This window comes from Lycorma delicatula, chromosome 1 (assembly GCF_047948215.1).
Source record: "Lycorma delicatula isolate Av1 chromosome 1, ASM4794821v1, whole genome shotgun sequence".
In the NCBI taxonomy this organism is placed as follows: Eukaryota; Metazoa; Arthropoda; class Insecta; order Hemiptera; family Fulgoridae; genus Lycorma; species Lycorma delicatula.
This window is the reverse complement of record NC_134455.1, coordinates 214,108,728-214,135,792: the sequence shown is the minus strand read 5'-3', so window position 1 is coordinate 214,135,792 and position 27,065 is coordinate 214,108,728. Positions and strand designations below refer to the sequence as shown.

Here is a 27,065-nt window from a genome sequence, read left to right as displayed (position 1 = left end):
AAGTAGAAACATACAGTCATTTTTTGTAGACCAACTGTATTATGATTGATGCACGAAAATAATTCTCGTGTCTAATTTGAATGATATGATTATTATTATTTTCTAGAACTGAATGTTTTCAGATTGTACTTTGTCAAAGATGGTCAGTTCGTGGTGACCAAAAACACTCAGTGGTAACAAAACAGTCTGTTGTTGCTTCCTCTCAGTCCAAAAATCAAGATATTGTGATTTGCTAACTACATAGGTGAAAATCTTTACGGTTGTAAAGCAATCCAGGCCTTCCTTGACTCACACATTTGCTTTCAGTTAGGATAAATGAAGTTCTATGTGTTAGAAAGAATTTTAAATTAATAGATTTAATACATTATCTGTTGAAAAATTGTTCTCAATATATCTGCAGCATTTAACTGACCAACATTATTGTATAGAGAGGCTCAAAGATAGTACTTCCATAAAAATCAAAAGCAGTATGTACAGAATACTTGTTAGCATATTTTATTTTATATCAGAGCATGTGTCCTAGAAATTATTTCAACTATTTATGTACCAAGGAGTTTACAGAACATTCTGCTTCTAAATGCAGTTGTTTGCATGTTTGTTAAATGTGATAAATTTTAACATTTTTATGCAATCATCAGTGGACTGACTTTTTTTGACAATGTTTTGTGGATTGCTTTGTTTACCACACGAAAACCTAATATCTTAAATAACCTATCTTTAATTCCTTAAACGTAATGTGTTTAATATCTATGTTTAAGATTTAAAGTTTAGATAATCAATGAATATCTAGGCTAATCGCCCATACACAACACGTGTACAACCCATAGCAACACATGCTTTTTTTAAAATTGAAACTCAGACTTGAAAAAAGATATCGTAAAAAAAATAAAATATAAACTTATGTATGTATAAAATAAGATTTTAAAAGCATGGCCTTGCTCATTATTACATTTTATTTATTTGTTTCAACATGAACGTATTCTTTTCAAATATTATTATGCTTCTGCAACATAAGTAACTCATATAAAAACAACATCTTAGTGATTTCTTATTTATTTATCCCTTTTATCTTCTTCTTTATAATGAGGCATCAGAATTATCAACACTCGCTGTTGTATTGATCATCCATCTGCCGAAGTATCTGATGCAAAATAATTTACCAGCTGGTGGCAAAATGTTTTTTACCAAATTTATTCTTACATCAGCCTTTATGTTTTTATGTTTAATTCAAATATTTGATAATTATGTCAAAAGGTTCATAAGTAAATCTTATTTTGGAAAGTGATACTGGTTGCAAGGTGTCAGGATGTACATATAATGGAATTTAATTTCGGTTTAACAAATGCTATGAAAGAATAAATTAATTATAATCAAAATGACAGGACACATCTCAACTCTAGCTTAACGTAGTAGAGGATAGTTCGTTGAGATGTAAAAGATTGTTTGAACTTCTTAAAACTACATGAATGCACCTACATTGTCTGTAGCTTAACAAAGGAGCTATTGTATTGATATTAAGAATTATAAACTGGTCATAGATTAATAAATGTAATACACATGAATATTTCAAATGTTATTCACTCAGGTCAAATCCTGACAGTCAGGTAATATTTCCACCTTCTATTAATTTAAAGAAGAAAACAGTTTCATGTTTGATTAGTCTGTAAACCACAACTGGTGAAGCTAATTTACAAGTAATGGTTGGGTTATACAAAAATGTTATTTATGTGATTTTTTTTGGTTTAAATAAAAAGCCTTCAGTAACCTAATTTTTATCAATTTCAATATTGTAATTATTTTACCGTTTATTAAGATCACTCAATGAGGTTTTTTCTTGTAGAGAATATCTACTGTTAAGAAAAACGTAAATCAAAATGTTAGTTTTGGTACCATTTTAAAAATATATTGTATTATCTTTAGTTTTGTTTTTCAATTTTTTGAAATAATTTTTCTTATAATCAGAACCCAAAAGCAGTAGATATTTGAAACACCTCCTAAGATAAGAATTGTGTCATTTCCATAATAACAGCCATAATACAGTCACCTCTTGCAAAGTGTCTATTTTCAAATCCAAAATCATTAATTAGTTTATGATGATGACTTAACATTCAAACAGCATCTAAAAAGAAATCAGTAATTTTTATTTAAACTCTCTTTAACCTATAAACTTTGCCATTTAACAAGTTTTATGTTTGAAAGGTCAAATGGCTCTCCTGTCACTGATTGAATTGACATCATAAAAGGTGTACGAAACCTTTTAGATGTGAAATCTGTTATCCTGAGTACATAACTTCATTATTCACATTAGGTTTAATACCTGTTACCTGTTTTCCATGTTCTAACATGAGCAGTTCATTCTGTTTAGAAGCTGTTTTGGATTTCATTGACTTACTAAGACTATATTTATATTTTTTTTATGTGGTTTACTCTGTTTATTTAATTTGTTTCTCAAATGTCCAAATTACTTTCTGGATTATATTTCTGTAAATATATTTAAAAAATATAAGGCTATATGATTTAAATTGTTATTTTATTATCATCTAAAAAGTATTAACAGAAATGTTTTAAAAGTTGTGTATTAAATGTTTTTTCCATGTAAGTTAAATTGGAATTATCTAATAATATGCATGAGTCTATTATAATTTTAATGAAAGAAAAGATGTTCAGCGGAAGAAATTTTTATTGTAATGTCATGAATAATCCATGTTGTGAGCAAAAAACTTTTGCCATTAATTTTTATATTACATAGTTCAACGTAGAGTGCAAAAAAATACTCATAGTGTACATTATTCATAGTGGATAAAGAAAATGGGTGAAAAATTTTAAATCTATTTCTAATCGTATACTAGCAGCTTATTTAATCTAAACGTGTGCATGCGTGTGAGTGTAGTCAGCAACAAATGCAACTGTAACACGTTCAATCATTGTCTTCTGTATTTAATGATTCATTGTCTTATAGCAGTAAATTTTATTCATTGTTTTACAAATATACTATTTTTTAAATATTTCTGGGAAAGTTTTATAAAATACAGTTTAGAATAATTGTTCATTCAGTAATCTCATTGCAACAGAGGCAATCGCATGTATATGATGTGAATGTTTTTATTTTAGGGTCTCAGTTAGTTAGGTAGAGTTTTACTTATACTTCATTTTTAATTTTTTTTCCTCTCTATTGATAAATAATGTCAGGTTTCAGTAGAAAAGACATTTATTGGCAAATGAAAGAAGTACTTCTAGATGTTCTAAAATGTATAACCGATTAAGTTCAAGCCAGAAGTTCATTAAAATACAAAAACATTTTAGAATCCTTGCAATTACTAGGCTCGGTTGTCCAAAAAAAAAAAAAATAATATTTTCAAAGAGATAGTAAACTACTGGAAAAAGCACGTATTTTATCTGTAGTGGTTGTTTGAATTTGAGTAATTTGCTTAATAAATCTCCAGATATAGAAGCCTCTAGGATTTATGTAATGAGTTTCTTTAACTTGCTGTTCTTCTTTAAAGTGAAAATAGATAACAGCACTCATTTACATTAATATTGAGTGTGTCATTACTAATTACTATGTTTGAGTTACTTAAGTTCATTAACTGTGATAAAAAATAGTCTGATAATTGTTGTTAAATTTATATGGTAATGATGTGTTTACATGATTAAGTTTCTTGCAAAAATTGAGAGTAGCTATCTGGTATGGTATGTGAAATATCTCTGCTTTGTTTAACTTAGGCTATAAAGTATTTTTTTTTTTTTTTAAGAGTGATAGTGGAGATGTGGGACTGGTGGAATGCCCATTGTGTCTTGCTGAACTCCCTAGCGAATACTTTCCAAAATTATGCACTTGCCCGCATCGATCTTGTTATGACTGCTTCCAACAGTACCTTCGCATAGAAATCTCAGAATCACGAATTAGTGTAGCTTGCCCTGAGTGTTCAGAACCAATGCATCCTAATGGTAAGTCCTAATTGAGGTAATTTTATGTTAGTTAATTTTTTAATCATCATTATAAGTAGTTTCTTTTTTTTAATGCTTACCTTGTTTATTTGCTGATTTATTGATTTTATCAGCTAGCTGAAACTACTTTCTTTCATAACCATATAGATTCCTTTCAAATGTTTTTTTGGTGGTGGTATTCAAAGGAGTAAGCTAAATTCAGTTCAAAAAATTTGTGAATATTTACGTGTCAAACACGTATTACATTGTGTTTTATTTTTTATTTATTACATTTGTATCATGTTTTAGAGGTGCTTTAATGATACTTCTTATAATTCCACAGCCTGTTCAATTTTTAAATTAAAAGAAAAAAATGTAATAAAATAAAACTATTAATGAAACATTGTAAACTGAGGAGAATTAAGAATTTAATTATTCACTTCAGCATTTGCTTAATTACATAAATTTGGGACAGGTGCTAGTGAGTTAGCACCAACTTATATCAACTTATTTACTGGGAATATATCATGTATTATTTCCCATATCCATTGTTAACTGACTGACTCCTCTTGGGGCAGAAAGTATGTGTATTTGAGTTAGAGTTACAAAAATAAAACTGTCCAGCCAATTTCAAAATAAATTTCATGAACTTTTAGAACAGTGGTTGCAGAAGCTCCTATAAATGGTTATTAGTTATTGTAATATTAGTCTATCGATTGTTTTAGTAGTTTCTCAAATTTTCTATTACTTTGTATTCATACGTAATTAAATGTTGGTTTCTTACAGTTCTAGTATTGAAGTATTCTTTAATGATTGTAGTACAGTTTTTGAAATATTTTTCCTTTTTTTGAAAATTGACTGGTTTTTAGTTAACCTCAATTAGCATTGTGATAATGAAAATGAAGAGGTCATATCATCAGCAAGAGTTTGAAGCAGTGTGAAAATAGAAAATATGATGACAGCTATCTGGATGTTGGTTTTATTTCTGTGTATAAAAGTTTTGGTACCACAGAACTCATTTCAGCATAGATAATATATCTTGTGACTAGCTGGGAAGCTAAAGAGTTAAATAAAAAAAAAGGATAATCTTTTTAGTAGGTGTCAATACCAGTAATGTATTCCACATCTCATAGTGTAGGATTTGAGTGATCAACAAATAACTGGAAAATTAAAAGGGAAGGAATTTGATTTGCAGCTGAATGACCACAGATAATAATAAGAATAGTAATAATAATAATGTTGGTCACTTGATTTGCTATTTACCGTTAATAGATGACAATAACATTGTAGAATACCTCTAAGTACCATTACAAGTGCAAAGGCTCTCAAGACTTGTTGGACATCCTTGATACTTTTGTACCCAAAAACTGTTTAGAGTGGACTAAGTGCATTGGTGCCTGTACTGATGGTGCTCATTATATATCCAGCTGTTATGAAATCGCATGTGTTTATTGAAAGCAAAGCCACTGAAACACTGTGGATCCACTGAGTTATTTACAAGGAAGCACTCATGTTAGAATATTCAAGTCCTACAGAATATCTGAATTGTGCAATTACACTGAACATTATGTGAATGAAGATTTTTTTTGTAAAACGTATATTATTTATATGATATTTTTGAAAAACTGAATCCGTTGAATCTTTCTGTGCGTGGAAGCAACATGTACCTTTTAAAATCGATTGTAAAATTTTAGATTTTATAAAAAAACTAAAGCTAAGGAAAAGAAAAATGAAGATGGAGCAATAAATTTTTCCCTTTTTGCAACAATTTTTCACTTCCAAAGGAGCTGATTTCTCATTTCATTTTTAAAGAACAGTTATCCCTGCTTTGACGTATATTTTCAAAGTAATGATGTCAATAAATTTGCATGGATTCAAGATCCATTTAATGCCAGCTGTTCCATTTAAGTTTACTTTTACAGAAGAAGAGAATCTAATTGAATTGTCGTCTGATAATGTTGAAAACAAATTCAATGCATGAAATGCATTGAATTCTGAATGTCAGTAAAAGATGACTATTTACTCCTAATTGATAAAACTCTTAAGAATTTTAATTCCATTTGTGATTTATATTTATGGGAAGCTGGGTTTTTGGATATATAATCTTTTGGCAGTTGGTAAAATCTAAGTATCACTTGAAAACCAATATTGAGAGGGAAATGAGGGTGGCCATACCATTTTAATTGTATGATTTAAGAAAATGTGTGAATATCAATAGGCGTATCTATCCCAGTAATTATTATATTTAATTGAATTTGTTCAATTATATTTTTGTGGTATAAAGTATTTTTTATTTATTTCTATGTAACCCTTGCAAAAAATTGTTGGGTATTTTGTAGAGTACTTGTTAGAACTTGATGGGCACCTTGGAAAAATCTGGATTCAGCAAGTGCACATAGAATTGAACAAATTTGGGAGCTATTGTTTAAATAGATGATATTTGACTAATTTTTTAAGTTAGGTTTGATGAGAAGGAAACGGGCACTGTTTTTTGAGCTGCCTATTACATAACTTTATTTTGGTTGCTTGTTACTAAATAAAAAAAAAACAAAAAAGAAACTGCTAGACCAGTTGTGATCAAAGTTTTACATAAGATAAGCCATTCTGTGATATTATTTCTGAAATTTCACTTAGATATCTTTAACCATTTTTGAGCTTTTTTAAACTATATTATCTTTAGATCTATATGACAAATACAGAACAAGGGTTATTATTGTTATTCTAAATTGATGAAAATAATATTTGTTAAAACATATTAAGTGTACACTTTTTTTTATCTGTTACAAAAGTATTTTGGTCTTCAGTCTTTAATTGAGGAAAAAACATTTTTTCTACAAAGGCACAGGAAACTTCCTTATTGAATGATAGAACAGTTCCAAAGTACAACTCACTGTAGCATTGTTAACTCCATTCATTCATATCAACTCAAACCCAATATTACAATAATACTAAACTTATCTCTGTTGTTATTAATTGTTTAATTAATTAATAATTGGGATTAGTCATATGTATTTATTTATTTATTTTTTTTATGGGCATTATACACAGTACAGATTATTCATTTGTGTAAATTACTTACTTGACTCAGTTTGGCATTATTATGAAGTTTTACATTCTCCAAGGTGCTTTCAGAATCAGAGATTTAAATTTAATATTATTAATCAAAATTTGATTTTTGAATTAGAGGCTGACCTTTGGAATTTCTTCAAAGAAATTACTTTTTTCCCCAGTAATAATCTTCAATTTTTTATGTATGTATGTAATTTTTTAGTATTTTATAAGTCAGTGTCATAGAATGTAAGGTTTCTTTAAAGAAATTCCCATCACATCTTTCGTATTTCCTTTTCTTTTTTTTTTGTTTTGCTTTCTTTGGCAATTTTTTTTTTTTTTTTTTTTTGTTAGTGCTGAAATTAGTTACAGCTGGCAGCTATATTTTTTCCTTTTTAATTAATTAAGTTTGGTTTTTTTTTGTGGAGGTCCAAAATAAAGCTTAGCACAGTCCAAAATTGCTTTTGTGAGAAATTTAAAATCATTTACATCAGGAAGTAGATAAATGTTCCTTGTCTGTATCTAAGGAGTTACATTATTATCTGTTCAATGCACTGTTGGATAGTTTCTGAACCTACCTTTGTGTGTTATAAGGCACTTCATTGATTGCATTAGCAGACATTTTTGGGATGATGGCTACAACCTTTCTAAATAATTCCTTTTAATGTCTGACATTAATCTCCTGGTGGTAGTCTGTTATTTCTTTCTTTCCCATGAAGCACAATTCATCCCTTTTCGAAAACCTATTTTCATTTCCCATATATGAAATAATTTGGTTTCCAACACCAGGGTTTTAAAGCAACATCGTCAACCAAAATGTTCTTACACTCTGTGGTATTGTATTTGTAATTGATGAAATTTACATATTTCATCTAAAAGATTAAAAAATCAACACTAAAAAGATTAAAATTTCAAAATCTAAAAGATTTTGTTACCATTTTCTCCTGCACCTTATTAAAAATGCATGTCTTACAACATCCACCAATTTCATGAGAATGTTTTTTTTAAAGTAAAAATAAACACACTTTACAATCTTTAAAAATATTGTATTTGATATTTCTGGGAAGTTCAGGTTGTTTGCATTAAGTTTTGTTGGAAATATTTTTGCTGAAAAAATTAATGGATAGGCAGGCTTGTGGATTATTCCAATCATAAATTTCTCAAATTGAAATTTTATTCACCCTGTTCATAGTTGCTTAATCTTTGCAGGTGCAGGAAATTCCTGCACCTTGTTTTCTGTTCAGTGTCCACATAGCTATTTTACAGACCTAAGTGAGACTTCAAGGTTGTTCATTCAGTGATGTCAGGATACCACTTATAAAGTTTTTCAACTTTCTGTTAAAAAAAATCTTGTTTAAATTCATACAGATTGTGTCATCTAAAACTATAATTTCAGAGGCATCTTCAAATCGATTTAAAATATACAATATTCATAGTGAAACTGATAAAAGATACTAACATTTATTTATTAATTTATAAATAAATAGAAAGTTAATACAAATTTAAAGAAAAAAAATCTCATAACTATTAAGTATTTATTTATTGCCCTAGTACAGATAAGAGCTAGATTAATTATAGTTCATCCATATCCTCAGGTAATGAGCCTTATCCCATGTTTCTGTCATACGAAAACAAAAATAATATTTATTTATATTTTAGTTGGTGAAATTACATAGAAGCTTTGAAGCTTGTATGTGGAATATAGAAATGAAATTTTTTAGGATGAAAAATGCCATGTCAGACTGGGATTTGAATCCAGAACCTCTGAATGAAGGCTGAGACGCTACCACTCTGCCACGGAAATGGTTTTAAAAATTTAATAACGATTCATTTAACATAAAGTTAAAATTCTGTATAGCATACAGAAAAGAATTGGTAAATAAAGACAGTGAAATATCCATATTTTCAAGTTAACAGAGATGAAGGATTGTTTATATCAGCATGAAAAAGAAATTTGCACTATTCTCCACGTGTAGTAACTTGGTAAAAGAATCTTAGAAATCATTACATTACCCTTACTATGGCTAAATGTTGAAGATAACCTCTGTTATCAGAGGTAAATCATACCTATGATTTAGGTAAAATTAAACATGATGAAAGAGCAGTTACTTGCAAATAGAGTTTGGAATGTGTAGGATGAACTAAAAGAAAAATTGATACTTGTTCATTGTATCTACAGAAGACCTAAAAAATTTGTTTTATTTATTTATTTTCTTATGTTTCTTTTATTTCATTTATTTATTTTAATATTTGTATTTACTTTTACCAATTCCTCTGTATCAACTGTTGATGATTGTCTAATAATAAAATATGCATCCAGTTGTAGATTTTTTTTTTGTAAATGTTTGTTTAAACATTTTATTTATTTCATTATTTATTTATTTCAGTAATGGTTACTGAATAAACTATTCTTTATGTCCAATTTGAAGTATTAGGTTAGCCTAACTAATATTAAGTTATTGCTGTTATTTTAAAGTATAACTGCACTTCATAACTATAATACACCACTTCTAATGACTGTTATTTTTTTTGTGTAGACATCCGTATGATTTTGAATGATAAACTCCAGTATGAAAAATATGAAGATTTTATGGTACGCAGGGTGTTAGCTGTGGATCCAGATACCCGTTGGTGCCCAGCACCTGACTGCAGGTATGTGATTACTATGGTTGAGGTAAATTCTGGAGGCTTTCTAAATCTTATGTAATTATATTTGTTCTCAGCCAGTTTTTCTGTGCTATTTTAACCTCTTGCTTCTTTGTTAAAATACGGTAATGTATTGATGTAAGGACTCCTAAAAGTGTATAGACATGAGAAGTTCTGTAGATTACCTATAATGATTCTGTAGATTAACATAATGACTGAAATATTAGCATACATAGTCCAAGGTTACTGTGTAGAGGAGTTCCAATCTTATTTTGTGGAAAGGGCAATGATTAAACTTGGCAGATCTATATTAATTTATGTTTTTAAAATGTAGTAGAAAATTAATTTTATTAAAACATGATAAGAGTTTTCATAAAAAGATGCAGTGAGACTCGTTTATTACTTCTAAAATTTGATTGAGCTAGGAATCTCATTTAAAAAGTAAAGAGAATGAACCTTTTTTTAAAATGACATTACAAACAAACAAAAAATTTTAGTTTTAAAAACATTAATTTATTCAAATCAGAGACTCATTAGAAGAGAACACCTTTTAATTATTCCATTCTTATTTATGTAAGTAAGCTGTTTAATTTTATCTTTATAAAGAAAAGTAAAAAAAATACAGGACACTGCTTTTTAACAACAGTGTTTATTTTCTTCCTCAGTTACTTTTGTTTATTATTCGTAGTACAGATCCTTCTTGATGTTCATTGCTGATAAACACAGGAAGAAAAGAGTAAGGTAGGAATTAATATTGCAAAAGTAGTGATTAAAATAATATAGGCTTAAAGTAACCATCACTTTATGTTTGTTCAGTACAAATTCTTGGCTACCTGTCAGTGTATTAATTATGAAATGATCCCTTCCTATTACTTTTCTCAAACAAATAGCAAGCAGCAATGTGTGTGTACCAGGCAAACTGTAAGTAACGGATTGTATTCTACTGTAATTCAGAGGTTAAGGAATTTAGTAGGCCTGTAGAAGGATTTTTTTCTTACTTGTGGTTTATTATGATTAAAAAGGACTTCTACAGGAGTAATTTTTGCAATATAAAAGCAGTAATCTTCATACCCTGGTAATTATTATTACTGCAACGTCCAAAAATTACTGTTTCTTAAAATTATTAAATGTTGATTGCATTTACACACAAATGAGAGCTATAAGGTTTTGCAGAAGAGTCATATTAAACTAAATTTTTTTTATTTTTCCTACAAAAACCAGAATTATGTTCAGTCAGTATTATACTAATTGGCAAGAATATAAAAATATTTTTATAATCTCCAACGGTATATTACTTGTTCATTTGTCAATGAACAATGCTGACGTCCGTCAGCATATAAAGCATTACATGAAGTAGTTTTTTCTTATTTTTTTTCTTTTTTTTTTGTTGCCATTTCACCACATTATTGTTAATATTTATTCTTTTAATGATATGTGTTCATGTGGTTTTATGATGCTTGTAACCTTGTAACTTTGTGTCACAGTTAATTGCTATTGGGAGGTGAGTCAAAATGTTTAATGCTGAATTCTTTTGAACTTATACCATAATTTAGCTTAAAATATAGTTCAGACAGGACTGGAATGAAAGTCTTTGTTGATCTTTAAACCAGTTTAAATATTATTAATGAACCAGGAAACATTTTAAAGAAGTACAGAATCAAACACAATCAGTTAAATCATCATTCTTTTCATGATAATCACAGTTTTATCTTAATTTGTTTTTATATAACTTTTTTTCAGAAGTATGGTATTTATTTAAGTGGAATGGAAGTAATTATGTGGTTTTTACAGTGAGAAATGTAGGTAATTATTTCTCTTTTCTGATTTGTAAAATGCTTTTTATATGTATTTTGCATATTGGTATCTCTTAACGCCAAAAAACATAAGTGGAACAAAACCAAAACATTTTTATTCATGATCCTGCTTTTTAATCCATTTTTTTTTTTTTTTGTAGACTTCAGTATGAATCATCCCCGGTGGTTGGTTTGATTATCTGAAAAGTTTACATAAATCACTAAGAATAATGTATACTTTCAAAAAAAAAAACTTCCTGTTAAGTTTATTGAAATTTAATGATTATTTTTCTAGCTATGCTGTGATAGCAGCTGGTTGTGCCAGCTGCCCAAAGATTAAATGTGAAAGGCCAGGCTGTGATTCGTATTTCTGCTACCACTGCAAAGCAGGCTGGCACCCGAACCAGACATGTGATGCAGCCCGAGCCCAGCGATCACCAAATGTTCGCTCTTCTTCAATTTCTTTTAGTCAAGATTCTCAGCACAGTAAGCACATCTCTATTTATTATATACATAAGGCACATTAAAATTATCTATCAAGCTTTTATTACTTTTAATAAATAGTAGTGCTGAGGATTCATTTTCTTGAATTAGATTCATGAGTTGGATTCATTTTCATGATCGGATCATTTATTTAAAAAAAAAAAATAGTTTACTATTTGAGCTTCTTTAATATATTATGGCCATAAATAACTAAACATCAGATCACATTTGATTGATAGTTTCTTCTTGGTAACAGTTTTTTTGAGAATTATAAAATATTATGTTATATAAATAACAGAATAGAAAAAAATTAAATTAAGAAATAAATCTATTTGTTTTCATATTCCTGAAATGTTAATTAAATTTTCTTATATATATATATATATATATATATATATATATATATATATATATATTTTTTTATGTTATCATTACAGATGAAACCTGTTAGAATGGCTAATCATCTTTTAACATTATAATTAATCATATTATAATAAGTTTCTAGATTATGATTAAAGTGGGTATATGTCCCCATGAAAATAGATCTATAATGAACAGAATTTTCTCATTCTGACCTTTGCAGAGCTGAAATTATGACTTAATAAAAATATAAAAACATCTAGATTTTTCATTACAATGAATCGATAAACCATCGGCTTGATAGTGCTTTAATGTATAAGCTGTTAATCAAATAGTAATTTTTTTATTGTAACATTATTTAAGAATGAGGAAGTTTTTATTATAGTGATAATTTTTCAAAAACTATTTGTATGCATGTTAGTCCCTACATTAGTATCAATATCTTTTATTGGCAAGTCATTGTTTCAAATGTGTTAAGTTATCAAAAAATAATAAACTTAGTAACAGATGATAAAACAAAATAATAGGTGATAGATAAAAACCTACTGATTAGTGCTTTAATTAAACTTACTTTGCTGTATGTTGTTGGATATTTGATAGTATGTAAATACTATAACCGATAAATCATATGTAATAAGTTCAGGGAAGTATTAGTTGCATTAAAGTTTTAATCAATTGTAATTCAAATTCCTTTGCTTTAGGAAGAAACAAAGGTTAAAGTTCCCTATAAGGAGCTCTTTTCACAGAGTTTAGGTACGGTTTGTTGCAAGTTTATATTAAAAATTTTTATATTTATAAATAGCAGTTAAAAGTGAACAATTTCTTGTACATAAATTTATGTAACATTTTATGCTAGTGATACCTGCTTGGTCAAAGATCACTTCCTATGAAAAAAATGTATGATTTTTTTATTATTAAAATATAATTTTTTTTCTCTCAGATTATACTTAAATAAAAATAGAATTCATTTTGTAAAAATGCACTCCAAAAACGGAATAAAAATAGTAAAATTTTAAGTTTAACTATTTTTATTAAAAACACTTCCACCCATTTATACCTTAGTGGTTATGTCAGCAAACAAAATGCTTGTTTTTTGGTACTGCCAATCCTCAAGTTACACGTGAATGTCCTTTGTAGCCACAAAAAGTTACAGTGTGGGTATGTGCTTTCACAACAAAGAATCATTAGGGGCCATATTTTTGTTTTTGAAGAAAATGGTGTTTCGCTGACAAGGAATAATGATAGACATCAACAAATGCTTGAGGGATTTTTCATTCTAGATCTAGGAGATGATGTTGAAGAGGCGTGTTTCCAGGAAGATGAAGCCACGGCTCATACCAACAGAGCCACAGTGGAGTTCCTTAGGTCAAAATTTGGGAATCGAGTAATTTTGAGAAATTTAGATTTTCCATTGGCTTCCAGGTCACTGGATTTGACAGCACCTGATTTTTTTCTTTTGGGGTTATTTTAAAGAAAACATTTATGTAAATAAGTCACAAAATTTAAATTTACAAGAGCTAAAAAACAACATTGTAGCTGAGATAGCAGTAGTATCTGAAGAAACATTGGTTTTAACTATGCAAAATGTGTTAATAAGACCCTAGATTTGTGAACACATCAGAGGTCAATATTTAAAAGTTTATTTTCAAAACACAATTCAGTAAATTATGTTTTGACTGAAATCTAATTTAAAGTTAGCAAATTAGTTTTTAGTTAATTTGTAATGTTTTATTTTTTAAAAAAAGTTGAGAAGTTAGTTGTAGCTACTTATTATTGAAACCCAACCACCAAAGAACACTGGTATCCATGATCTAGTATTCAAATCCATGTAAAAATAACTGACTTTACTAGGACTTGAACACTGGAACTCTCGACTTCCAAATCAGCTGATTTGGGAAGACATGTTCACCACTAGACCAACTCGGTGGGTGGCCCACCTCTACTATCGTTTATTTATGTGCTCTTTAACATTTCTCTTTGTGTATTGAATATTTTATATGAATCTATCACCATTATAAAACTTGCTAATTTGTAAGTTTTGTAATTTTTTATTCCATAAAAGCTTCTGAATTATTAATATTAGATATTCAGAAAATTCTTGGATTACATATCAGTGAATTATTTTTTTTAAGATCACAAAATTGTTTTGTATTTTAAATAATGTTCAAGTTACTTGCATGTGCTTTAATGAAACAAATTTTTAATCTGGTAGTTATTTTAAGTGTAGAATCTGTTATTATTTTGCATACTTCTATTCAAATTTATATAACTTACCATTTATACATTCTGTATATTACATAAAAATCAATGGAAATTAAAGAAAATTTATAAAAATGTATTTGTTTTTATAGGAGATGATATTAAGCCATGTCCTCGTTGTCAAGTACTAATAGTTAAAATGGATGATGGGTCTTGTAATCATATGACATGTGCTGTGTGTGGAGCTGAATTTTGCTGGTTGTGTATGAAAGAAATAAGTGATCTTCATTATCTTAGGTAAAATAATTTTTATTTTTCTTATGTATAGAGTCTTGCTAATCTGAGTTAATATGAGTCACAGGTTCCTTGGATTAATAAAAAAAAAAACTCTAATTACTGAAAAGTAATCAAGACGTTTTACTGTAAAAATAAACTTCTTGTTGTGATTCAGTTTTTGTTTACAGTCGCCCATAGTAACTTTGCTTAATTCAATATCATGAAATATATTAGCAAGTCTCATTTCCTTTAATACGATTAAGAACTTCTAATTTAATTTAACACTTGGTGATAAGAAAAACTTGTTTTCATTTACAGTTTGTTTCATTCTGATCAGTAAGTTAATCTCAAATCAGATGTTTTGACTGAATATTTATAGAGTATTTATCAAGTATTTTATCAGATTAAAAAAAATCTTCAAGTACATTAGATAATTTATCAATTCACAATAAATTAGTTGATATTAATAATAATTTCTCAAACATGGTACTGTTGATATGTTAAATAAATAAATTAACATTACTAGAACAGTGTAGGTATAGTATTTAATATTTTACATATTTATTTACTTTGCAAAAAAATAACTGATTTAATTATAAATTCATTATAAAAAAAGAACATCACTACTGCATCTGTTAGTTAACAGAACTGTTCTAAGAAAGAATATTTTTACTTATGCAAAGGTTTGTAGCTGAAATTCTTTTGGTTATATTTAATATTCATTTCCTGTTCAAAGTGCACTGATCTAAAATACAAGGGCTGTCCAAAAAGTAACTTAAGTTTTGAAATAAAAAAAAAAATTTAGTATATACATCATAATGATGCACAAGCTTTTCAATTCTTCTTTGTAGAAATCTACCGCCTTAGATTTTTGGCACAAAACTTGTGATAACCAAGCTTCCCTAATACAATTTCATGCAGTAAAGTTCGTAAAATTTGGGGGAAATGAAGTGAGAGTTCCGTAATCGTAGTGTGGCAATTTTCACAGATTTTATCGTTGATTTTCATCTCAGTTCATCAGTCACAAGGCTAGGCCAACCACTATCCACCACTACCTCACTCCATCTACACTCATTATTCCATCTCCGTATAGCTCACAAAGTTGGTGATGAATTTCAATTGGTTTGAGGTCTTTGACAGTAAAAACCTAATCACTGAACGCACCTCACAATTCGCAGGATTTTCTGTTGGAAGTGCACATTTCAATAATTCACAACGAACAAAGTAGAAAAATCATAGTCCACACACTGCAACAGCTTGATACATACTGAGTGTAGACACATTTTGACGCCAAGATGATGGTTCTATCCCCACCCATCTCCACGCTAGACACAAATTTTAGTTACTTGACCACCCTCGTACAATATTAGAATGTGAATCAAAAGTGTGCTGAATCTCTTTATTCTCTTGTTACATTGTTTATAGTAATGTATGTAATTTTTATTTTTAGTATACTAAATTTTTTAATGGGTATTACCTTTTATTGTACACAAATATAACTAGTTACTGCACTGTAATGAGCACATTTGTTTTGAATTAGCTTTATTTTGGTTTCTAGTTATGCTCAGATTTCTGGAAACACAGTTAACATGAATTATATATTTTGAAATCTGTATTTAAATTTATTATTGCCATTGTTATTTTTCATTAGTATTAAGACTGTTTCTCATTTCTGTCTATTAACCCAGCCACCTGGAGGAAGCAGTAGATTACTGTAGGGTTGCTTGCCATGGGAGAATTTTTCAGTGATAAAAATTGCTGAAATCTGTGACTTAAAGTGTCACTATGAAAGCTAGCCCAGTAGTTAGCCGTGTTGGGGGTTTCCTCTTTTAACATTAATGTTGTGTTGGTGATGTAACAGCAACCACTGTTTTATGATTAAAATCTTATTGGAGTATTTAAATATCAAATATATCAAAAGAAGATAACTAAATTCTATTTTGTGGAATTAAATTCTGCACAAGTTTTGATTAAAAGTTTTGTGTTTATTATTAATTTTGTTAGTTATTGTACGTCAGACATAAAAAAATACTGTCTTTTAACCCAATTTATTGGTTATCACTCCAGATTTCTCAAAAACTACTGCAGATATGGTTCTGGGACTTAATTTATTCAATTTTTCAGTTAAAAAAAACCCATAAGAAATCTCTAATTCTGTCCTTTAAGTAATGTCCTAAAAATTTCAGTATATTTTTAGTATGTAAAAGTACATTTTCAGTGATTCAAAAATCATATGCATTTGAAAGAATTCATGGAAAGAATGAAGTATATTAGTTTTTTTAACAGCAGTTCTGTATACAAAATCTGTAATGTTATTAGCGACTGTAATTTTTGGAATTTACATAAAATATGAGTTTTTTATTTTATTTATTTTTTCAAGCTCAATTTAAATTCAAGTCATTGAATGTCCGGAAAATACTTTGCATAATTCAACATTTCTTATTTATACATTTGTGCAATACTTCACTAACTTTGTGTACATGGTGATACTGATTATTCATTGGCTTTTATATGCTAATTACATCGGCTTTATAATAATTTTTACACCTCTTATTTGGAACACTTTTTTCCTTTTTTTTTAAATTCAGAGGATGAGATGAAGTGATGACAATTTTGTAGTATGTGAAAATTCCATACTTGACCAGGTTTCGAACCTGGAACTCTGGATTGAAAGGCCGAGATGCTACCACTTGCACCACAGAGGCTGGTTTATTTGGAACACTAGCAGGGCTTTATTTTTGCTTAAATATTGATTATTGTGAGCCCTTATATTAGTCATGAATAGAATCCGATTACCTATTCCAGTAACACTGAGTTTTCTACTGTCCTTATTGCAAGCTGAGTTGTATGGACTACATTTTTTTATCAGTGAACCACTGTTATTAAAGAAAATTGTTGTAATTGTAGATTTATTTTCTCATTAAATGTTTACGTAGTTTGAGAAATGTAAGTATATTTCTCAGGCATCGTTCTAGCTTGCATTATAAATAAGATAAATTCATTTTTCTTCATTGATAATTGTGATTAAACATTAAGAGAAAATACGTTATTAATATGAGTAGAGAGCAGCATTATCCATATCGATGCTCATTTCAAGGACTGGAACAGTATTCCAGTCATAAATAATATTTTGATTTTAAGGTTTTCAAAGTGATTTAAACCCTTCAGTAAAATAATTCCCTTCCATCTCTACTATGTAATAAAATTTTCCCAACTTTAATTGGCTGTAGCATCTATTCTGTTCGGTTTGATTTAAAATGATGTGTTCTACCTAACAATTCAATAAAAATAGGAAGAGTATGTTAAATGTTTTTCATACAATGTTATTTCAATAAGTTGTAGCACTTTAAGCGTTAGCTTTAGAAATAAATTTTTATGAATAAAAAATTTCTTAAAGTGATATTTGTTATTTAAATATGTCATAAAAATTAGGAGTTATCATCTAAAAAAAATAGGTTTGACCATCAAATTGGAAAAATGTATAGATCAGAAACATAGATATCACATTTTTAATATCCTCAAAAAAATTGAGAAGGTTGTTTCACATGGCTCTTTTGTTTTCCAAGATACCATTGGTGGCTTTGAAATAAACATTCTGTATAGGGAGAGTTAAGTGAAAATATCTGTGCAAGTAAAACTGTACAAGTAAGTAGAATTCATTTGTATTTCTTCAAGAAATACAAAATAAAACTTAAAATTCTTAAATATTGTGTGTGAAGAACTATAACTAGTACTCATTTTTATCCCCACTTTACATACTTCCATTGAATCAAATCTAAAAAAATTCTTAACATTGAAGTTAGGATTTATTTAAAAATAATTTTTGCATTTTTGGGAACATAAATTATCATGTTATTAGTAGCTTTTTCAGATTTGACTGATTTTCTTGTGAATTACATGTTTACTGATGATATTAATCACCAGCAAAACTTTTCTACAAGCTGCATAGTAACACTTGAGGGGTAATTTATAAAAGTCTATTAATAGGTGTCAAAAGCTTGCTAATCTGCAGATTTGAATAAGTTATTTATTTAGGATACTATTATCTTAATTTCTATCTACAAAGCTAGTACCAAAGTGCATAAACTTAAACCATTAATATTCCTTTATTCTTTATTGATTTTTATTTGACTTTCAGAACAGGATCTTTTATCCAACAGTAATTTAACTGCCATACTATGAGATGGCTTGTGTATCATGTAGATGAGGGAGTTATTTTTGTAGAGGCTTAGACTGATCAGTCTGCTGAGAGTGTTAACTAAAAACTTGTCTTGTTTGAGAAAAATGGATAATTGGACATTTTTTCCAATAGCGGGTTTTCTATTCCAACACACATTAGCCAGTTTAATTCAACAAGATTTGCCCAATTCTTGCCCAAAGTTTGCCCAATTCTTGTGTATGTGTGAAGACAGATTATTTATCTCAGTATTATACTATATTGCAAAAGATTTTATTTGATAGTACAAACTGATTTTCCCTTTAACATTACTAGTTTAACATTACCGGTTTAGTTAGTGTTGAAAAGTGATTTTAATCAGTAAAAGAAATCAATTAATTTAATTGCTGCATTTTAATCTTATTTTACTTGTTAATTTTTATCTGAAAATGATATCCTTTGCATGCAACTGTATACATTTTTAATGGTTATTGACTGCAATATTTGACTACCATATTTTGCATTGAAATTTAGTAATTAATAAAATTATTTATCCAATATTAACATATAATTTATTTGGTCCTTTTCTGTTTTTCCCCCACAATGATTTTTTTATTGCTAACCTTGACTAGCGAGCGTAGGTTAAGTTTGGTTAGATTATATTTATAATTTTTGGGGTTTAACATGTTTAAACATTATTAATTACTAATATGTAATATGTAACGTAAAAAAAAACATTATGAGGGAGAACAGAAAAGACTCATTTCTTTAATTATTGCCAAACTCTTATAATATGTTTCTAATTTTAAAAAAATATATTGTGTTAAGCATAATTTCATATGTAAAATTTATTATAAAAACAGACATCTTTAGAAACCTATTTATTTGGTACATAATAAATGGAAACAATAATCAATCAGCTATTTAATTTCCTGAACCATTGAACATTATATGGTAACCCATGTATTCTTGAATTTTAATGCAGTTCTAGTATGAACACTGTTAAATGACCTTAATAATAACACCTACTGTTGTAAAGTCATGCCCTAAAAATACTTTTACCTAACCTATATTATTTTAATATCTGCTAACAGTTTAGAATGTGCGTACTTGCATATTATGTTAAGTTATCATAAATATGTCAGGTATTTAATTTTATGGTATAGCTTTTTAGTTATTTTACTAGACCTTTAGAAGGGTGGGTAGATTTTTAAGAATCAGACAGCATGTTGTAATGTACTTTTTTACAAAACTTGTATATCAGTATCAGATACTGACATAAGAAGAAAAACAAGCAATATTTTGTGTTGCCAAAGGCAACATCCATCCTTTGGCAACATGAAGGATGGATCTTGCAAAGTGATGTTTTGAAAAGATAATCATACAAAAATATGTATACATTAATTGATAGTAATGTAATTGTCAGAAGTTACTCTAACTTCTCTTAGAATATATTTTTTCATACCTGATCCTTCTAGTGCTCCTTAGTTTTAAAAATTAGCTTCTCTCAGTTAATTTTTTAAATTAAAATTTAATCATTATTTGAAGATTAGTTGTTATTTTCTATAAATCACAATTACTGTATTGCATACCCCATATATATATATATATTTGAAAAATAAAGCTTTTATTAATAATTGTAATTCGTGTTCAGTGTAAAAAATATATTCTGGGTCTTACAGAAAGCTTCTGATTTATATAGGCAGCACATTTCACTTATCATATTGAAAATGTTCATATCATAACTGCAGAAATTCTTTGATTGAGTTGTGGCTAGCTGAAAACCCCAAATAAATGGAGTTATAAAATCCCAAATAAATAGAGTTGAAAAAAATGTTTAGCCTAATTTTTCTGTCTACAGTTCCTAGCTCTATAACTTTGATGAATAATTCTGTAAAATAGGTAGCTGACATATTAAGAATATAGACATTTAACAGAAATTCAAAAGTGTTAGCGCCACAAATTTGGACCTATGGTTGGAAAAAACCAGTAAAATTAACAATTATAGAAATTCATTTAAAAACTTCAGTTAACAGCTCACTACATTGCGATGTGTAGTTTTGTATAGAAGATAGAGTCATTGCTCAGTTGTATTAGTTTATGTCATGCTTAGTTATATTAGTTTATAATCAATTATATTAGAAACTTATTTTTATTTGCTAACCTCCAAGACGGTGTCACCATCTATCTCTACGTATGATCAAATCCCAGTCAAACTTGGCATTTTGCATGCTACAATATTCATGTCATTCCTCATTGATTGTATGATACAGTGTTTCCCAAAGTTTACTCATTGCAGAACACATTTTTAAGTTTTAAAATTTTTAAGGAGTGCTAGAGTAAATTTGGGTTTTTATTTATAATACAGATATATTAGATAGACAAAATAAACATTCTAATTTTTATATCATACCCATAAAAAACATTTTTTAATTTTACAACAAATTACACATAAAAATAATTAAATGAAAGAAATAATATTAAAAAAAAAATATTTTTTTTTTAAATTTTCAATGACTTTGATGTCATTTCAGTCTTTGATTTACAGATTCTTTTAATATCAGGCACAATGTTAGAAACCTGAATTCTTATTTCAGATGCAGCATCAGGTCCGTATCTGTAACTGGATTTTGTTACAGTATAATGCTAAAAACCTGCGTAATGTGTGACAAGTAGGTTGTTGCAAAATGAAGTATAGTTGTGTGTGTTTATGTACACCCACACATATATATAAAGTTGTGTGTATGTGTGTGTGTGTGTGTGTGTACACATTTTGTACATTTTGTGTATGCACACACAAATCTTAACTGTTGATGTTACCTATGCACTAATTTAAAGACTAGAAAATATTTTGTTAAAATATCCCCAAATGTTGTATGGATAATGAGAGATGATGTAGTTATAGTGCATATTTGTAGAAATAGTGGCAGTTAATTAGGCACATCAAGTGTAAAGTCGAGTTTAGTTAAAAAGAAGTCAAAGTAGGATATTATTTTTAGTTTTCCCCTGAGTTTTTTGAAATCAAATCTTAGTAATGAAGAAGTGACAATTTGTGAGTCAACAGAAAAACATAAATTGGGGAATTAAGTAAGACCACCTATAACATTTTACATCTACAATGAAACTTCAAATTCATCAGCATAGATATAATGGAATTAAAAAACACAACTGCCCAAAAAAAAAATATTACTCTTCAATATAGGAGTGTGCAGGTGACAGTTTTGTATATAGTATAACTCATTTTTCAAATCTAAACATATATACATAAACACACATTTATACGCCATTGACATTCCCAGTAATGTAAGGATTCCAACATGGGGTCATACATCTAAATCGGTTCAGCCGTTGAGCTGGTACAGTGGAACTGTAAATACAGCACCATATAAATTCCATTCGTGTTTATCAACAATCAACCAGTAGAGTAATACATTGCTGGTTAGGAGATGCTTATAAATTCTGATATAACTAGAAAAATTGACAAGTAAGTAAAGCAACCTTATTTTGTAAAATTATTTTATCGCAAAACATACATACATACACCCTAAATTCATTACACTACTTTTTGGGCAGTCATGTAATAACCGTGATGCATGCAAAAGTTAGCCTTCAACCTACTAACAAATATCCTGATTGAAATTTGTAAATCAGAAGATTGTTTGCAAAATAAGAGTACTCCATTGAATCTCCCAAAACAGCACCCCAAGGGCACCTTGTTTATTACCATTTGATGGTGATGATTGGTCTAACCTTGCACAAGATGCTTGCATCATTTCACCACTCTAGCCTCATGTGTAGTCCTCACAGGAAGCCCATTATTGTTAAACAGACATTTTTTAAAATTTATTTAATATTATCTTATTAATATAAATTTAATTCTATTATTTTTGTAATATTATTCATTTGATTAATTCGAATCATTCAGTTCAAACCCAGCTCACACAGTGAGCTTACAGTTCATTAAAGTTTGTGCTTCAACCGGCAAATCTTCACTACCACACACACACATGCACATACACACACACACACATATATATATATATATATATATATATATATATATATATGTGTATATATATATATATATATATATATATATATATATATATATAGCCTATGACACTCCCGGTAACGTAAGGATTCCAATGCAGGGTCATACATCTAAATTGGTTCAGCCATTGAGCTGTTACAGTGGGACAATCATACATACATACACTCATACAACATAATACATTACACTCCTTTCTGGGCAGTCATGTAATAAAAGAATACTGAAAGTATTTACTGAAACATAACAGTGGATATTTTAAAGAGTTGTTTAATCTGTTCTTACCATGGAAATTATCAGAATTATGAGTGAATAATCATTCTTAAAATTTTTTATATAGTAAGCAAAGGCAAAATTTAAAAACAGTAGAGACAGTACAGAGGTCAGAATCATAAATTAATTGAATAAAAGAAAACTTTACTCTTTGGAAACTGTATATTTTATATATTTTATGTTTATCGTGAGAGAAACCAGAAGCATAAAGAGAACTGGTAGAATGTATTTTTACAAAAAATTCAGTGCACTTGTATATTTGAATATGAACACTGCATAGTGTTTGCTTACTCATTGCAATAAAATCAAAACAAAATTAACTAATAGAAAACAATTCATACTATAAATAAAATCGGAATAATAAATCTTAATAAATTTATGTTACACTTCATGCTGTCATAGTTCTAATTTCTAGATAAAGGTACTGCAGTAAGTAGCCATAATATAATACTAAGTCTCTCTGTAGTAAGTTTAAAATTTGCTGATACTTAAAATATGTTTCACATGAATATCTTTTTTAATTTCTTGGCGTTACAAAATATGAATTGTGGGTCTTTATAATATAAACATTTCTATTGTTTAAAATGTTAAGCTCGTATGATTCTAAAAAATAATATTTATTCCAAATGATGGAAGTTAATATTGTCTTAGATTACTGATTGTTATAATTATATGTTACAGTTTATTCAGCATTAGTGTATATTACTCTTACATCTTGAAACGTAAATGAGAATTTAAAAAATATCTTTGATTTTCTGGATTAGGTTCTAATTTTTCAGATAAACGTGTTAATAAACTTGATACTACTATTACAGATTATCAAGATTTAGTTAACTATTTTTTTTTTAAATGACCACTGTTGGATTAATTCAACCTAAAAATACCCAGAAATACAAAAATAACCTGAAATTTGACGATGCTAAAATTTTATAAAATTGATAAAAAAGTAATAATAAAAGTTAAAGGGAGTAAAACAATGTTTTTTCTTAGTGCTTATTATTTTTTTTTTTTTTATAAAGAAAAAACTTAAGCACAATTAAACTTTTTAATCTGTGTGTCTTGAATTAGCTAGATTAAAGAAAACATAATTTAATTTGTTTGTTTGACTATAAAGTTTTAATAGCATAATGGTAGTTTTAAATTTTGACCATTAAGAATATAATTTTATTAGTTAGGTGTTGTATTAGTTATACTGTTAATATAATTACATTAGGATGCCATTTACAGGCTCCATCGTGTTCAGAAATAAAAGGGCTGATGCTAACCAAATAGAAATGTTATTTCTAGTTATAAACAAATGCTATAATATATGCTGTAAGGTATTGGTTTGTTCTGTCTAAACATTTACTGTAATTTTAATTCATGTACAGGAATTGGTTATTGAAACGTCTGGAATTATCTAAGATACTGTGATATTTGAGAAGACAGATGATTAATTTTGTTAGAGTTGTCAGTTTACATACTTTAATAAAGTCAGAGGGATTGAGTCAGCAGTAGGTTTTGTTTTTCTTCGTAACACATCCTGAAAATGTACTTTATTTATTGTAAATAGACTGATAAAATTAAAGAATTTGGAAAATCAAGTGGTAATTGATAGTGGCACAGTGATTGTATTTAGCAGTATCATTATCAGCATTACTTGGATAGACTTATACTCTCTCACCTATATAGTCAGCCAAGCCTCAGGGGTAGCTGCATCTAGTACTAAAGTATTATCCTTTATAAGTAGTCATCTGACTGATGACCCTATCCTGTATGCAAAAAAGGAATGTATCTGCTGCCTGCAATATATTGTTACTAGGGAAAAAATTAAAGGTTACAAGTATTGAAAAGGAAGGAGGTGATGCAAGTTTGTACAAGAATGGTAAAAGTTGTGTAAAAAATGTCACTAATTCTTTCCAAAAACGTTTTAGATTAAGTATAGTTTCAGTAATATTATTTATTTTAATCATTGCTGTGATGGAAAGGTATACGTGGATAAAAAACAAGAAAAAAAAATTAAATATAGAGAAGTTCTCTTTATAAAATATTACATTTATAACCATGTACCTGCCCCAGACACAAAAAGCTTAACATGCAAGATAAAATTTCAAAAAATCATTGAGGAATAATAAAAAAGGGTAGGGTAAGGTTACCCTACCCTTTTAATGTATAGAAGAAATATATACATTAAAAAGAGGCACAGGATTAGAATAAATTTGAATAGAATAGAATAAATAGATAGGACATTTGAATAGAATAAATTAGAAAGGATAGCTAAAAGGTTGTTTCCACTTAAAACAGATTAAATGTGACAGAAGGACAGGCCATTAAGGTAGCTAAGGATAAGCCTAGATAGATATTACAGAATATTTTAAAGGAGGGGTATGCTTTAACTAAGATTTATAATAGATGTGGATTGAACTTGTTGGTCTACAGCACCTATGTCCAACCTGCGGCCGTTATAGGTTTTATTTATCTTGGTTATGACTGGTTACCAGCAAAATACAGTTTTCATGGCTATTTTTACTTCCTTGTATGAAGTAAAGGAAGTACTATATTGCTAAAAATTTTGATTTCCAGATTTCAATGGAAAAATCCATTTTGACCATCCCCAAATTCATTTTAACTAGTTTTGGTGTGACGTCTGTATGTACGTATGTATGTATGTACATATGTATCTTACATAACTCAAAAATGATTAGTCGAAGGATGTTGAAATTTTGGATTTAGGACTGTTGTAACATCTAGTGTTGTACCTTCCCTTTTGATTGCAATCGACTGAACCAAAAGTGTCCAAAAAAGACTTCTTCAAGTGGAGTAATAACTCCTCTTTTTCAACGATATATCATAAGTGGTACTTATTTTCATTGGTTCCAGAGTTATAGCCAAATAAAATTTTGATTAATGAAATATTTGAATTTTAGGGGAAGGCACATCGGTTTGAATCAAACTTCATCTCCTTTTTTTTAACTTCTTTTTTTAATTTAAATATATTGATTTATTAATAATTATTAACCCCTCATTGTAAAAAAAACATTACGATGAATAATAATTCAATAATAAATTTTTTTTAAATATCAAGTTTTTAATGAAATAATATTTTATGTACTTTTCATTTTAAAAAAAATGTATAAATGTAATTTAATATACATACAAGGAAGTCATGTGTTATTCACATCAGTTTTTTTATGTTGGTCTAGTTACAACATGCATAGCTGGCTTTTGTAGTCTTAAGTTTTTAACTTATGACACTAAAGATACACACTGGAAAAGATTTTTATTTCTAAAATAATATGAGGGTGAATCAAATATAAACCAGAACTTTTGTTGTCGTTGACACACGGCTAATGGAGAGGGGTGTGACTTTTCAGTATTGTATTAAGGATGCGTGGAGGAGATCTCACTCCTAGAAATCCACCTCACTACTTTTTTCTAATCATTATCACAGTGTCAGAGCAAGAGTTATCATTGCGTGTTGTACAATGTATTATTATTAAATTTCTCACGGCAGAGGGTGTGGACCATCTGAAATTTTGAGAAGACTTCAGGCACAGTTTGGGGTCAACGCACTTAAAAAGATCCAAGTGTATGATTGGCATAACTAATTTTTGAAAGGTTTAAGGAGAACTAGTTGAAAATGAAGGTCACCAAAGTTGCCCAAGGATAAGTGCTATTGCTGAAAATGTTTTCATGGTTCATTGTCTTATCAAGGATGACCGTCGATTAACAATTGCAGAAATTGCTTCTGAGATCGGAACAAGGTACAGCAGTACTCAGGCAATCTTGTATTTAAAATGTGGTATCCCTTGTATTCTAACCAAAGATCAGAAGCTCTATTAGAGGTGTGCCAGCGGTTATTGAGTCATTATCAAGT

At 28.5% G+C, this 27,065-nt stretch overlaps 1 protein-coding gene across 6 annotated transcripts in view; it reads left to right on the top strand.

The window, feature by feature from the left end:
- LOC142328271 (E3 ubiquitin-protein ligase RNF19A-like) overlaps nt 1–27,065 on the top strand; it is a 284,978-nt gene that overhangs the window by 187,337 nt on the left and 70,576 nt on the right. For all 6 annotated transcript variants that reach the window (XM_075371971.1, XM_075371980.1, XM_075371992.1 and 3 more), the window contains 4 exons: nt 3,753–3,948; nt 9,513–9,627; nt 11,710–11,900; nt 14,609–14,753. In XM_075371971.1, the coding sequence (XP_075228086.1) occupies nt 3,753–3,948; nt 9,513–9,627; nt 11,710–11,900; nt 14,609–14,753 (647 nt within the window). The remainder of the gene's footprint in view (nt 1–3,752; nt 3,949–9,512; nt 9,628–11,709; nt 11,901–14,608; nt 14,754–27,065) is intronic.